The sequence below is a fragment of the Lonchura striata genome, chromosome 4 (assembly GCF_046129695.1).
Source record: "Lonchura striata isolate bLonStr1 chromosome 4, bLonStr1.mat, whole genome shotgun sequence".
Lineage (NCBI taxonomy): Eukaryota > Metazoa > Chordata > Aves > Passeriformes > Estrildidae > Lonchura > Lonchura striata.
Window position 1 is genome coordinate 22,875,870 of NC_134606.1, and position 15,240 is coordinate 22,891,109.

Here is a 15,240-nt window from a genome sequence, read left to right on the forward strand (position 1 = left end):
TATACAAGTGGATATTTGGGCAATTTTGGAATTTAACATGCATTGGATGCTTTAGCAACTTGTTGCCAAGTATGTTTCTGCACTATCCCAGTATTTTATATACTTTTTCCAAATTGAATGGAGCAAGTGACAATGTGGATTTTACTACTGCACAGAAATAGTACAACCTCCCAGTTACATGTTGCTACATGGCAAGATCAGCAGTGAAGAAATGAACCCCCAGATAACAACTCACTGCTGGTGAAACTCAGCAATACACTCTGATTGAGCTTTGAGGTCAAATCCTTTGTTTTCTTATTTGAGCAATAAAGCATTGTATTTTCAGACTACTGCTTCTATCTATGTATTTAGTTTAAATGGTTTTACAAACCTAGATCTACTGATTTTAGTTTTGTTTTTCATCTACTTCATATTCTGTCATCACAAGTCTGAGGCTTGAGAAAAAATGTGAAAGAACACTGGTCTCCCCTCTATGAGAAAAATGCTTGAGTTTTAATGACTCAAAAATGCCACTTCATGACTTCATCACAGAAAGATCACGGTAGCATGGCCTACACATTGCCCTACCAGTCTCTGAGCACATTCATTCAGTCTGAATGAAGTCCAGTGGTTCAAGAACACATTGGTAGGGCAGACCCACTGTGCAATCTGCTTCTCTAAAAGCCATCAGGTTCATGCAAGCACCATTTAGTTCTTTAAAAAAAAAACAACAACAAACTCAAGATATGAAATATAGTTTGTTTTATTAAACCTCTAAGGGTGTTCTCACCTTGTACCAGCTGGCATTGCTGGTACAATGTCTCGCGGTAATTACCATCGGGATCCAGACAACTGTAAATAAAACATTAAGAGCTTTTAGAAAGATTTTAGCAGTGCAAGTGTGAAACTGAGAGTTTATAATCATTTGATGTTTATCTGACGATTTTAATGCAAGACAGACATTAATAGTTCAAAGAATTTGCTTAATTTTACACAGACAAGATTACTTAAAGATGCCTTCAAGCACAACAGCTCAACTGTTCAACAAATGTACTAAGTTGCTCCATCTCTCAAGGCACTTAAAATGGCACTAAAGATTTTTTTGGAGGCTTGCAAATGTTTGGTATCTACAGGATTTTTAAAAAAACGGGTTTATGAAGCTCACTTCATCTACATCCTGCCTCAAGCTTAGGTTCTAAAGGCAGACAGCACAGAATTTATTTGCAAGTCAGACTGTCTCATCCTGCACAGGTGTTTTGCACTGTGTAAGGAACCACACACAGGTGAAAAGTATTGAATTCCTTTAGCAGTTAAAATTCCTAAATTATCCCCAAATCCTCATGCTGAACTTCAGTAACAACGCCCATGGGCAATGTAAATAGTGTCCTTGTTAAACTGACTTGTTTACCAGCATTAACATACTAACTGTTCAGAAGACCTTTGCATATAAATTGGGTGCTGGCCACCATTTTAGTGAGGGCAGTGTCCAACAAGGAGAAACATCAGTCTGAGGTCTTCTCTGTAAATAGCTGTAAACCAGTCTGTCAGGCTAGGTCAGTTGTTCACAATTCTCAGCCAACACAGCAGAGATAGATGTTGTACATACAGTAGCAAAATGCCAAGTTGATGAAAGATGGACAACTGCTGTTGAAAGACCTACCAAAATTCAAATTTTATGATGCATCTTACAGCATCTTTTACAAACAAAATATGGGAACCTGTTTAACTATAGCCATGTTGAAGCAGATAACCCTATCAAGTCCCCATCTCTACAGAGAAGATGTACAATGTGTATTAAGATGATACCAACCTATGAGTTTTACTCATCTGCCTGCTGCACTGTTCCTTTCTCAGAAACATAGATACCATCCAAGAATTTCCTGATATCCTTGTTCTTGACTGTGGTGGCTTGCTGGATCAAAGCAGCTGCAGGCAAAGTGAGACTGTTAGCACAAAGCCAAAAGGTCCACACCAACTTGCAGTCTTTGTTTATGCTCCAGTATTTCACCTAAAGAACAGGACTGTCATCTAGAAACAGAATTCCCAACTTTAAATCCTGAAGGGGTCTAATGAAAATAGGATGCATTTCACTGAGCCCATCTTGGCAACCTGGGGCAGAAGCATTTCATTACTGCATGCCATGTACAACTGAAAAGCTAAAAGTTTGGTGCCAAAAAGGCCATAAGTACTGACTTGAATAAGGTTCTGCAGGCTTTTAAAAATATCTTTAAGCTTAGAAAAAGAGTAAGGAACTATGAAAAGCAATTAAAGTGACTAGAGCAAAAAAAAAATCTGGGCTGTTGTTTACCTCATGGTTTGAGGTAAAAAGTTTGCTAAGCTCACATCTTCAGATAAAAGTTTCCATGTAATTTTCCACACATCTCCTTTCACAAACCTGAATTGGAGACCAGCTCAATGTCATTCCCTTCAAGGATCAGCTCATCTTTTTGGGCTTGAGATACTGCACAGGTAACACCTATGGAGAGGCAAACATAATCCACACTGTTGAAGGTGTTAAGTGTATTAAAGAAACAATATTAATGTCCTGTCCAAATTTAGACACTAGTATCCAAGACAATAATTAGCTTCTATGACTTTGTTAGAGAGTCCCTCAAATCCATTCCAGGGCTGTCCTCCCTCACAGTTTCTATTAAATATTAGTGTAAGTCATGCTCTGGAGTGAAAGCTACTGAAGTGGTAGTCCTGCTCACCCATTATTACATTGGAGCATCAATCACCAACACTGTGTACAAGCCAGCGCTTTGCCAGCATGGCTCCGTCAGCAAGGTGGTGCCATTTCCCACAGGCTTGTGCTCAGTAAGACAAAACTGCAGTCAGCCCAATCAAAAGCCATTAAAAACTACCTGCCCCTGTCATGTCATGTACCATGTTTACACTAGCAATGGTGCAAGTACTCACAAGGAGTAAACATGATTGATCATCTATGCAATCAACAGATAAAAGATTTTAAGCCAGCCCATTACTAACAGTAAATGCTGACTTATAAACAAATCCAATACAATAATCAAACCCACCCTTAACATCCCACAGTAAATCAAAAACCCTGTAACTCTGCTGCACTGTTATCTACCAGTGTTTTGGGACAAGTCTGATGCACTCCTCTACAGTCACCCCAAAACATCATCAGTTGCATTAAATGACCTTTCCCATACCCTCACCAGAAGTGGAATTAGAAAAAAACAAATGGATAAGGGAAGTCTTTCCCACAGTCTTTATGTAATTTTGTTTATGACATATTTTGTTGCCTTCCTCCAGAAGTTTAACAAGCTCCATCAAGTGCCTGCTTTTCTGTTAGACATTTTACTGAAACTCCAAGTGTGCAAGATGCAAAAACAGCTAATAAGATTGCAATTTCTAAGTTTACTGTGCATGCTCCTAGATAATCAGCAAATTCAAACACCTTAAAGACCAAAACTATGATGTGGTATGAAACTTGTTAATGTACAGTGTTTTAAAAAAGAAATGCAAATCTAACAGTTAGCAGCTGCAGCTTACCAACTATCAACATTATTAAGATCTCCCAGTGATTAAAGTAAATCCTGGATTCCTTGTATTACAGTAACTAACTCCAGACTAGTTGTTAGCTAGCTCTTGCTAGTAAAGATAAATTACAGAGGCATTATTAATAACAAATCTAAGCAGTGGCAAGAGTATCATAAGAAAATTACATAAATTCAGACAAGCACATGCTGCTCCAACAATTATTCATCCCCTCCCATTCTCAGTGGCAGAGCCCAAAGAAAACAGCTCGGAAAGCCTAGTTTAAGCCAGCAGAACATGTGTCCAGAAAGGCTCACCTGGCCTCATCCGCACTCTGCGAATGTACTTCTCTCCCAGGAAGTTCCGGATCTCCACAAGTGAGCCATTGTCCTGTATGACTACGTTGATCGGGAAGTGAGCGTACACCGACCTCATCTTGTAGCGAAAGCCCTGGCACACAGGACATAACCGGGTATTGAAAGCAGAACAGGCCCAAAAGACGTAACATATGCACGAAGCTTACAGGAGAAACTAAAGCCAACAGCTTCTGAGAAAGGGCAGGACACTGAGCCCAAGACACATTCATCCTTTCCTCCACCAGAGCTTGCCTGACAGCAAAAGGAGAAAGAAGCTGCATCTTGGATGCTTAGAAACGTTCTCCCTCCATAAAGTAAACGGATCTCACTGAAAGTAACAAAAAGGGCAGCAGTTATCCTGGTTCACAACTTAAACACAACTTACCAGAGTGACCCCCTTGATCATGTTCTGTACGTGGCTGCAAATTGTGCGAACTGTTGCCAGCTCCTTCCTGTTACCCCACCACTTGTCAACGCGAAGCTGCATCAAAAATCACATGAACAAAGCTTTCAGCTACACTTCAAAACCAGCAACAAAATAATTATGTGACAAACGAGGAACAAAACTTTCAGATAAACTACTTAAAGCCCACCAAACAAAAACACAGAACTGTTTTGTTTATTTTACAGACTACTTACTAAAGGCCCACCTGGTTCCTGTCTTTTAAACCCTAACCTGAGACATGGGAGAATTGTTTTCTTCAGGTCTTGCCACTAGCAAGTCTTCAAAAGACCTGGGGTAGATAAATGTACAATCTTGAGCTAAAGTATGCTTTAGCAATTACTAAGCATATTGTTTTAAAGTCTGCCTCCTATGCATAATCAACTTAAGCTGTGTGCGGACCCCCTGTTTTAATGAAGCACTCGAACTCTGTGAAACAGTAGCTGAAATCAGTCACTCTCAATATTTTCTTATACTTTCTGAGGCAATAAGAAAAATCATGCATTTGTTTATCTCTGCTCTTCTAATATAACTTGCAGTTTCTGGAAATCCAGTAAACTGATTTTTATCCTCTGAAAGATCCAGTTTGTAGAACAGCATACATCGATCATCCCCTTTCCCTGTAGCTGTCACTACACAAGAATACACTCCCACAGTGCCCGAGGAGGCCCCGCCCTTCCATCAGACCAATTTCTCAGGAAACACAGGAATAAGCAAAACCTACCAAACAACTCAGCCGCAGCTGAACATTTTTGGTCACTCTCCAACACCACCCCCAAGTTTTCAAGCCAATAATAAAGCTCCCCTCTGCCTCCGGGCAGCGAAGCAGCTTATGTGGCACTCACCTTCTTGTGCTTCTTTCCCAGAAGGGACAGCTCCACGTTGATGTGGTTAAAATCTCTCCTCAAGGTTCCTCGGGGCCCCTTCACAATGACCGTCCGGCCCTTCAGCGAGACTCCCACTGCGGACCAAAGCGGACACGCGTTACGGGCTGCGGGGGCGGCACCGCCGAAAGCCTCCCGAAAGCGGCGCGGACTGACCTTGCTCGGGAATGTCCACGGTCTGGTTGCTGAGGATGGTCTTCATCCTGCGGGAGACAACGAGACAGGCTGGAGGCTCTCTCGGCCGTGTGCCCGCGGGGCCCCCGCCCGCTCCTCCCTGCGCGACCCGACGGCCCCCGCGCTGTCACCGCCGGGCTCCGCTCGCCGCAGCGGCGCCCCCCGCCCGGGCCCGGAGCGCGGCGGCCTCAACGGGGCCTTGCCGGGAAGGCGCCGTCCCTGGGCCCTCCCGCGCGGGGTGCGCGACAGGAGGCGCCGCCGGGGCCCGGCGCCGCCCCGGGGGGCTGCTCACGCGCGGGCGGCGCGCCGGGGTGCCGAGAGCCGCGGATGATCCCGGATTATCCCGAGGACTCCGAGCAATCCCGGCGGCGCCGCCAGCCCTCACCTTGCAGCGCGCAGGGCCAAAAGAGACAGCGCATGACGTCATCACGTACTTGTAGCCGCTGCGAGGCCCGTGACGTCATCGCGCCGAGGCAGCCGTCCGATAGGCGAGCGCAGCCGAGCAGCCGAGCGCGTCGCTCGGCTGGACGCCGCCATGTCGCTGCTGCTGCCGCAGAGCCGCGGCGGGGCCGCCGCCGCCCGGGGACTGCTGCTGCCGCGGGGCCGGGCCCGGGTGAGTCTCGCCGTGTGCCCCGGGAGCCGCCGCGGCAGGACGGGCCGGGCGGGCGGGGGCTGCGGTACGGCACGGCGGGAGCAGGAGCAGGCGCTGTGGGGCGCACGGCGCTGCCGGTGCCCGTGCCGAGCGGAGCTGTGGCGGGGGCACGGACCGTCCCCGCCCCGCACGGGCTCACGCAAAGCCGGCACGCCGAGCCCCGGCCCCGCTCGCCTGGGACAGCGCCCGGCAGCCGCCGGGAGCCTTGGCCACGCCGCTGCCCGCGGCCCGAAGCGCCGGGGTAACACACGCAGTGTTAGTCACAGAGCCCCTTAGGCTGGAAAGACCTGTGGGATCAGCCACTCCCGGCTGTGACCCAACACCACCTTGTCAACCAGACCGCGGCACTGAGTATCACATCCAGGCTTTCCTTAAACACCTCCAGGGACGGTGACTCCGCCTCCTCCCTGGGCAGCCCAGTCACCCTTTCTGGGAAGAAATTCCTCCTTATGTCCAAACTAAGCTTCCCCTCTGCAGTTTAGGACTCTTTTCTCTCATCCTGTCGCTGGCTGCCTGGCAGAAGAAGCCCATCCCCATCTGGCTACAGCCTCCTGTCAGCAATTGTAGAGACCCGTCAGTCCCCCTGCACCTCCTTTTCTCCAGGCTGAAGCCCCCAGCTCCCTCAGCTGCTCCCCAAAGCCTTGTGCTCCACACCCTTCCCCTGCTCCATTGCCCTTCTCTGGACACGCTCCAGCCGCTCAAAGTCCTTCTTGCAGTGAGGGGCCCAAAACTGGGCACTGGGTTTGAGGCGTGGCCTCACCAGTGCTGAGTACAGGGGAATTGTGTGTTACACTGCATAACTTAATGTGGTGTTATGATAGATAAGTCTGTTACACGTAACTTAAAATAAAAAGAGGATTATACATTTGGCTTAAAAGCTATTGGGAAAACATACAAAGCATGCGTTAACCAGCAAAAAGGCAAATTGTTGTTTAGTATATGATGCCAGCATGTTTGTTACTAAATAAATTACAATTTTGCTTGTTCTAGGTGTCAGGGAGCCATGTGTGTAAACAGTACGGAACATCAGGTTCTTTGCCAGGGGAAAAAAAAGAGTTCCTGCAAAACGGACCAGACTTACAGGACTTCGTCTCTGGAGATCTGTCAGACAAGAGCACGTGGGCTGAGTATAAAGGCAATTTAAAGCGTGAGAAAGGAGAACGGTAACGGTGATTTTAAACAACTTGAGTTGCTTCCCAGTATGATCTTGCATGTTTAGTAATAACTACAAAATGTATGTTATGTGTCTTTATTAAATTCTGTCCTACTGTGTTGCAAATGTAAGGATTCTTCAAGAGAGGACAAGTGTCATTAACTTCAAATCCATCAAAAATGTGGAGACATGGTGGTATGTTCTTGAGTGCCAGAAATTAAATTACAAATATACATCAGTAGGTGAATGTGTTGAAAAAGTACTACTGATAAAGAAAACAAAAAATGAAGACTTAAGTGAAAAAAATGTTTAATCTCCCATATTTCCAGTTATCGAGTGATCAGACTTTGTCATAGCTGTGCAATATCTGCTGCCATTAATGGTTGCAGTCTCCAGTGTGGCACTGTTCACAATCCCTCTGGAACCATGAACAGTTTTAAACATTTCAATGACAACAATTCCCATGCTTGAGTGCTGGAATGATGATGAACAGGGAAGAAAAGTCTGATCTGGCCATGAATGATGTTAACATTAATTGCCGAGTTGCATCAGTTTTCAAGAGACCTTTTCTTGTTGGGATCTGTAATAAATTAAAACAAATCTATTAATAAAACTTACCATGTAAGTAGTTTATTAATCTTTATGTTTGCTTGGTGTTATTCAGGCTGCATCTTCCTCCATGGCTGAAAACAAAGATTCCCATGGGAAAGAACTACAATAAACTAAAGAATACCTTGAGAAGTTTAAATCTTCATACGGTAAGTCTGGCACCAGCCAAGTGTTCCTGTGGAAGTAAGGCATAGTTTACATTTTTCTCTGTGGAGGACAGGTAGAAATCATGTCTTGCATGATCTTCAGAGCTGAAACCAAGCCCAGTGCTGATCCTTTTTGCTAGGAGTGAATTTTACCCCTAAAGATTAAGTGTGTTTTCCCACTATGATTTTAAATACTGGGGTTTACTACTTACATCACCAGAGATTAGAAGATGCTATGTGCAACTGTTTGTAATGGAGACACAGTTTCAGAGTTACATACTTGATTTTCATGAAAAGAAACTGTACAGATTTCATTAATTGTACTTTCCAGATAGTAAAAAGCTGTGGAAATGTATGGGGGGGATTTTTTCCTTTTTTTTTTTTTTTTCAGACTAAGTTCTTAGTTCTTTATGCTTTAAAGAATCACATACTTTGTGAACATTTTATCAGTTCTTACATTTAAAATATTAATGTTAATGGTAGTCTGTGCTAATTAATAAGACAGTTATGTGGCTGAGCAATTTTTGGAGTTTTGAAGTAGAGAAAATAATGGTAATGGATATCAGGAAGCAGTTATCTTCCTATCTGTTCTACTGACTTGTTAAAACCAGCAGGGAATTGTTAACCTGAATTATCACAAAAGGAATTATGTTTTGTTTGTAGGCTACTATTAAAATCCATCAATAATAATTATTTTCAAAAATAATATGGAAAAATCCAGGTACAGTACAGCCTTTCACCTTCAGGTATGTGAAGAAGCACGTTGTCCCAACATTGGAGAATGCTGGGGAGGTGGGGAATATGCCACCGCAACTGCTACTATTATGGTAAGTCATTAAGCATTTCCTAAGTGTTCTGTTAATGTCTGAGCTGTTGCTACTTTGTTGTTGGATCTTTACTGAAGTGGATTGGGTTTATTACAATAAATTCAGAGTAAAGCACTGTTCTAGTTTTTTTGCTTACTGTTAGGATTTATCTGATGTAGCTTATGCAGCTGTTCCCCAGCTGAGCAATAGTTTACAGTGTAAAGGTAGGAATGTCTTTCATGTTCCAGCTGATGGGTGACACGTGCACTAGAGGCTGCAGATTTTGTTCAGTAAAGACTGCCAGAAACCCCCCTCCACTGGATCCGCAGGAGCCTTACAACACAGCCAAGGCTATCGCCGAGTGGGGCTTGGACTACGTGGTGCTGACGTCCGTGGACAGGGACGGTGCGTACCTTGGCTCTCTTCTCTCCACTCCAAGCTCTCACTGGTGCTCCTTGGCTACACACAGCCCCCAGAAACAGTCATCTGCACAGCTGCCCAGGAGGACTGTGTTAAAGGAGTCAACAGTGCTGTGACTTCGCACAGTTCCTGCATATTCTCAGTATTTCTCTATGTCTGGTGAAAGACAACAGAAATTATGCTCTCGATAAACATCAATAAATACTACAACACTAAATATTTTATAATGAATTTTTAGCAGAATGCTTGCATATATACACCATGTTCTTACTTGGATAGGAAAAAGACAAACAATCATATACAATACCATTACAGAATTTCCTTCTAAATACTAAACTAGAATATATTATATATAACAAAACTGAAAGTTACATTTTCCTAGGGAAGTAGGAAGTAGCTCCCTTGTGGTGACACCATATAAGTGAGGAAAGCCATTGTAAAAGCTGTTCAATATGATGGAAAGTCCTGTGACTTCAAAAGGGCTTTAAAGAGCACTAATATATACTTCTCAATTTTTGTACAACTGTTTTTCAGACCAGAACCATAAATAGGTAAAGCCATTCTGTGCTCAGGGAGACAGGGAACCTACAGACATGTAAATCCAAACTCTGCCCTAGACAATCACAGTTAGGCTTTCTGCAGAGGCTTGGTAGGATATCTTTATATCTTTTGTAAGCCCTTGGCATAAGTGGTGAGACAAGACTGGGGTTTGATTGTTTTACTGTTTTGCTTTTAAAGTTTTAATTGGATGGGTTTTTTGGCTTTGCTAGTAAGTAGATGCATTTCTTGAACAGAAAGATTAATTGAATAATTGAAATGCTTCTAGATATGCCTGATGGTGGAGCGGAACACTTTGCAAAGACAGTCCGGCATCTGAAAGAAAGGTGTGTCATGGATGTATTGTTGTTGTTAAGACTTTAGAATGTGGTACTGCATGTACATCAAAGCTCCTTTAACTGGGTTATTCCAGGGGCCATGCAAATACAAAAGTCTGCCTCTAGCCTGTGTCCCTTTTTTTTTTCCTTCTTCATCTTTCTCATAGAATGGCCCCAAACTGTTTTGAATTTGGATTAATTTGCAATTCATCCCAGGCTTATTTAAAGCTAAGCACTGGATTCTTTCTTTGAGCAGACAGTGGGTTGATCAGGAAATTAATACATTCTTCCGAGGTATTTTCATTCCTGAAGCTTGGGCTCAAACACAGCAGAGTTAGGTAACTCTATTACCATGTGACCAAAGGAGTCTGGTTTCAGATTCAGCAGTGATCCAATTGCTTTTCATTTTGTCTCAGTGGCCATTTCCAAGTCTGTGATTGTACCTTCCTGCTTTCCCTGGCTGTGCTGCCTTCACCCTACATCAGTGCCTTGTATGCCATTCAACAGCACACTTGCCTGCCTGCAGAATTCATTTGTATAACCTCATTTAAGTCTTTTTCCAGGGCATCTTGGGGCTTGAAGAGTTTTTGCAGTTTTCCCCACCTGTCTTTTTGAGCTGAAATCAGGCTCCTGAACACCAAGATTAGATTCTAGACTCAGAGTCTTCTTATTCCAGTAGCAGAATTAAAGCTCCTCTGTATTTTAGAGCTATGATCTTAAACAAAACAAATTCCCGGTTTTCCTGTTGTGAGCTGAAATACAGCAAAAGCCAAATATAAGTATAAAAGCAATTCCAACAGTCTCTCAGGCATTCATGTGCACTCTTTATGTATTATTTTTTTAACATGTCTTTGTTGCTGGTTAACTTGAGTTTGCTATAAAGTGTAGAAACCTTTGGTCTACAATTATCCTGAATTAACTTTTCTTTGTTTATTAGAGTGTCACATCTTCAGTTAGAGGGTTTGGGGTTTTTTTTACTATATTGGAGTTTTTTAACAGCGGGCCCACAAAATGCCACAACGTGTTTGTTCCTCCTGTCTTGTTTTCAGGAATCCAAAAATCCTGGTGGAATGCCTAACTCCCGATTTCCGAGGTGACCTTAAAGCAGTGGAGAAAGTTGCCCTGTCGGGGCTGGATGTCTATGCGCACAACGTGGAGACGGTGCCGGCACTGCAGCGGTGAGCAATGCCCGTGCCCATTTCCCAGTGCCTGTTTGCCATGCCCATTTCCCGTGCCCGTTTGTGCCCATTTCCCAGTGCCCGTTTCATTTCCCAGTGCCCGTTTCCCAGTGCCCATTTCGTTTCCCAGTGCCCATTTCGTTTCCCAGTGCCCATTTCGTTTCCCGGTGCCCGTTTCCCGTGCCTGTTTCATTTCCCAGTGCCCATTTCCCAGTGCCCGTTTCGTTTCCCAGTGCCCGTTTCGTTTCCCGGTGCCCGTTTCCCGGTGCCCGTTTCCCGTGCCCGTTTCATTTCCCAGTGCTCGTTTCCCATGCCCGTTGCCGTTCCCGGCCTGCCCCGCGCGCGCCACCGCCGATCCCGCTGGCAGGGGGTGCGTGCGGCGCGGCCCGGGGTCAGTGTGGCGGCGCCGGAGCCCGGCCCGGTGCCGGTGCCCGACTGGCGGCCGTAAAACCTCTGCTCTGCCGCTGGGCAGAAATTGGCAGAGCGCGCCTGGCCTGGCGTCTCTAACTTCTCTGTGCCCTCCCACGTTTTCCCCCTTGCACTGGAAATATGCGAAGGAAGGTCCGTGACCCGCGAGCCAACTTTGAGCAGTCCGTCCGTGTGCTGAAACATGCTAAAGACATCCAGCCCGGCATCATTTCCAAAACCTCCATTATGTTGGGGCTAGGCGAGACAGACGAACAAGTATATTCAACAATGAAATGTAAGTTGATGTTGAATTAGATGCCAGAATTCACAAGTATGAATTTTACTGTGTTGGGAAACAATTGTAAGCATCTTTGACCCTACATGCCAATCAGCTTGCTGGTGCAGGAAATGTTTTTCAAGTTCCATTGAAAAATAAACATTTGGTTAAAGAAGACTGAATTTCTGAAATATTTTTTCTTATAGCTTAGAGATTCAATTTGACAGGTAAATCCATGATTTTCCTTGTGATCCTTCTGCCGCTAACAAGGAATTTTGTTTCTACAGTATTGCGGGAAGCAGATGTGGATTGTTTGACCCTAGGACAGTATATGCAACCAACAAAACGTCACCTGAAGGTAAAAGTACCTTGAGTTTACAGGCAGAGTTATGGTCCGTACCTTGCACAGCCATCCTTACTCTAACTGCAGATGTTGAGAAAAATTTCCTTCCATGTTTAGCTTGACAATGATTATCTGTTAGGGGCTCTTCACTAAAAAGGACCTCAGCCATCTAACCTCTTCCATCTTCTGCAGACTTCCCAGTGCTAGTTTCTGCTGTTAGCCAGTGAGACAGCTGGAGCTGAGGCATGATTCTGGAAAACAAGAGCTTCAGTGTATGTCTCAAACATAATTGCTGAAGCCAGTGCCCCTTCAGTGTCTTACAGGCTCTCCCTTAATGGTGCCACTTCAGCTGGGAAATTCACCATTTTCTGCTTCTGCAATCTGTCCAGAAATTTGCTCTCTGTTCTGTTCCTGTGTTTCACAGAATTAGCTGTTTGTGAAGAGATTTGTAGGACTGTTGTGGTTTTTCACTAACTTGGACAGAAAAAAAGGTTTGCTCAAAAGGATCATTCAAAAACAGAATGAAGAAAATTATAAAGCAACAACTAGAGATTAAATTCTGAACTTTTCAGCTAAATAAAATACAAATAAAATACATTTGCTTGGTAGAAGCAGAGTAAAAATGCGGTTTGTGACTTCACTGATGAAAGCTTTGGAGTGAAAAATTTTGAATTTGCAATGTAACTGTATTTAATTTCACTTTATGCTAGCTATAGCAATTTCCTTTGCATTAATACCTGAGCAAAATTAATTATTTTCCCCAGGTTGAAGAGTACATAACTCCTGAGAAGTTTAAGTACTGGGAAAAAGTAGGAAATGAGCTTGGATTCCATTACACTGCTAGTGGGCCTTTAGTGCGTTCTTCCTATAAAGCAGGTAAATTACTGAAAGGCATTGGATTATTTAGCATGCAACATTTTATTATACAAAACTAAAACAGCAAAGTAATGTGCAACAAAGCTCACCTTAGCTCAAGTACACCTCATATAGTTACCTGTATTTTAAAAATTAATTACACTGTTTCCTGTAGGTCATCCAAATGCATCATATGCAGTAATGTACAATTGTAGTGCTGCTTGACCTAATTTTTTTTTCCAAACCTATCCTGTATTATATTTAATGTGTGAGGCAGGATAAAGGGTACCAAATTTTCAAGTCTTCCTTCACATTCTGTCTCTTGGATGCTTCTGGGTTCAGCAAGGTCCTTGGTTGTTTGTGTTGCAATTTTGTTGCTTCAGGCAGAATTTATTTACAGGGCTTTAAAAATAATTAAGAGACACGGCAGTGCTTTTTCTGATAAAGCACTGGGTATGAAGTAGCAGCTGATATTAATGGAACTGTTGTGTAAGTACAACATCCTGCTTTTTCCTAAGGAAAGAGCAGAGAAGACTCATTTGGGGTACCATGCTGCTCAGTCTGTTTTAATGACAGCTCAAACAAGATTTATAGCAGGTTTCACTATAACTTGCTGATACTTTATGAAACAGAAATTAAATTTTAATTAAATCAATTCACTTTTGCCTGCTGTAGTGCACAAAGCAACAGAGCTCTTTTGTAAAACTGGACAGAAGGAAAATCAAGGTTTTGGGAGTGGAGGGATTGTGTTTTGGGTTACAGTTTTGAGTTTTTTAGATCCCTGCTGTATGTATTGGAAATGCTATTATAGATAGTTAAATTTCCTATAAAATAACCGGTGAAAACAGTTGTATTGTAGAATAGAACACTTGTGTTCAATAAGAATGTATTCTTCTGCCTTATTTTATTGAAATGCCTACAAATAATTTTGGTGTCTATTTTTTTTCCTTTTAATTAGGTGAATTCTTCTTGAAGAACTTGGTAGAAAAAAGAAAGACAAAAGCCATCTGAGAATGAGAGTAAACCTATTTAAAGGAGCCAGTTTTAAGAATCCTTTTTTTCAGTGCAAAATTATACTCAGTTCCAGAAATGCAGAACAGATGGTGGCTATTTGAATAAACTTACTAACTTTCCAGAACAATTTTTTCTCATCAAAACACATTATTTTACCTCATTTCTCCTGGCAAGGCTACAGCAACAGAATACTTCTAATGTTCAGCAAAAAGACAGAAGATAGAACTGATTTTGAAAGAGTGATGGAACTGAGGTGGAAGAAACAAACATAAGCTGGGAAGAAATACTGGGCAGATTTCTAGGTCTGCTACAGCACACAGTATAGCTGCAGTTAATATCTGTAAAGGTACTGATACTTTGGTGTATCTTACTACTATGTAACACAAGCTTGCAGGGCTCTGGGAATTATAGGAGTTCTAAAGAAAGAGTGTATGTGATAATGCACCAGATTAGGGCTTTCTTGATCTGTGCCAGAGAAAGTTTAGTGATACTCCTTCAGAAGATGGTATCCTAGCTGCATCAGAGAAAAAGAGCTGTACCATTCTGATAGCTAAAGCTTTCCCAGAGTTTGCATGTCTCCACATGTGAGCCTTGGTATATACAAGGTATCAAGCAAAAGAAAACTAAACGTCCTTTCTGACAAGACAATTAACCTTGTGTAGATACCATTAATTTAAACAATTTGGAAAATCAGAGTTGGTGTAGGAGCATAAATTGAGCTACCCATAATTTATGTACATGACTGTAACAAATGCCACTGAGCTGCACCGATGCTTCTTTTGTATTGAGTATGCAGAACTGCTGCAATTCTGTACTGTGCTCCTATTGCATGGCTATTGTCTTGTCATTAAAGGAAAATTAAAACCCCAGTGGTTGTTTGGTGGGTCTGGTTACTTGGCCCTTAAGGCTTGGTCTGGCTGCTAAATCTGAGTGCAGAAAGTGAACCACATTGTGGGTGAAGCATGAAATCCACTGTATATCACATGAAGCTCAAGCAGAAATAAAAACATGGCATATGCTACATTAGCAAGCTCTACTTGCCTCTCTTTACAGCAATAACCAATAATTCTCTCCTTAATGCTCAGCTATGGACATTAAATACCATCTCTGAACTAACTTGACCTGTATCTTTGTCAAGTTATTTGGGAAACATCCCAGGAGTTTATTA

General features: G+C 43.0%; 2 protein-coding genes across 3 annotated transcripts; one reads left to right on the top strand and one right to left on the bottom strand.

Moving 5' to 3' along the window:
- Positions 1-726: 726 nt before the first annotated feature.
- On the bottom strand, positions 727-5,802 carry RPL9 (ribosomal protein L9). Of its 2 annotated transcripts, none has more exons than XM_021533191.3 (8): positions 5,722-5,802; positions 5,319-5,365; positions 5,124-5,239; positions 4,222-4,317; positions 3,798-3,930; positions 2,375-2,455; positions 1,790-1,905; positions 727-831 (listed from the first exon to the last, which is right to left on the bottom strand). In XM_021533191.3, the coding sequence occupies exons 2-7, from the start codon at positions 5,362-5,364 to the stop codon at positions 1,799-1,801; spliced, it is 579 nt and encodes a 192-aa protein (XP_021388866.1). In that variant the 5' UTR covers position 5,365; positions 5,722-5,802; the 3' UTR covers positions 727-831; positions 1,790-1,798. The 2 variants fall into 2 exon arrangements, with proteins under 2 accessions (XP_021388866.1, XP_077638935.1); XM_077782809.1 differs by lacking the exon at positions 5,722-5,802 and adding an exon at positions 5,629-5,653.
- Positions 5,803-5,837: 35 nt separating this feature from the next.
- Positions 5,838-14,941, top strand: LIAS (lipoic acid synthetase). Its single transcript, XM_021533190.3, has 11 exons — positions 5,838-5,949; positions 6,979-7,151; positions 7,806-7,899; positions 8,643-8,723; positions 8,951-9,107; positions 9,949-10,006; positions 11,047-11,175; positions 11,733-11,878; positions 12,148-12,218; positions 12,968-13,079; positions 14,017-14,941. Exons 1-11 carry the CDS (start codon positions 5,872-5,874, stop codon positions 14,067-14,069), a joined length of 1,152 nt encoding a protein of 383 aa, XP_021388865.1. The 5' UTR covers positions 5,838-5,871; the 3' UTR covers positions 14,070-14,941.
- Positions 14,942-15,240: the final 299 nt, after the last annotated feature.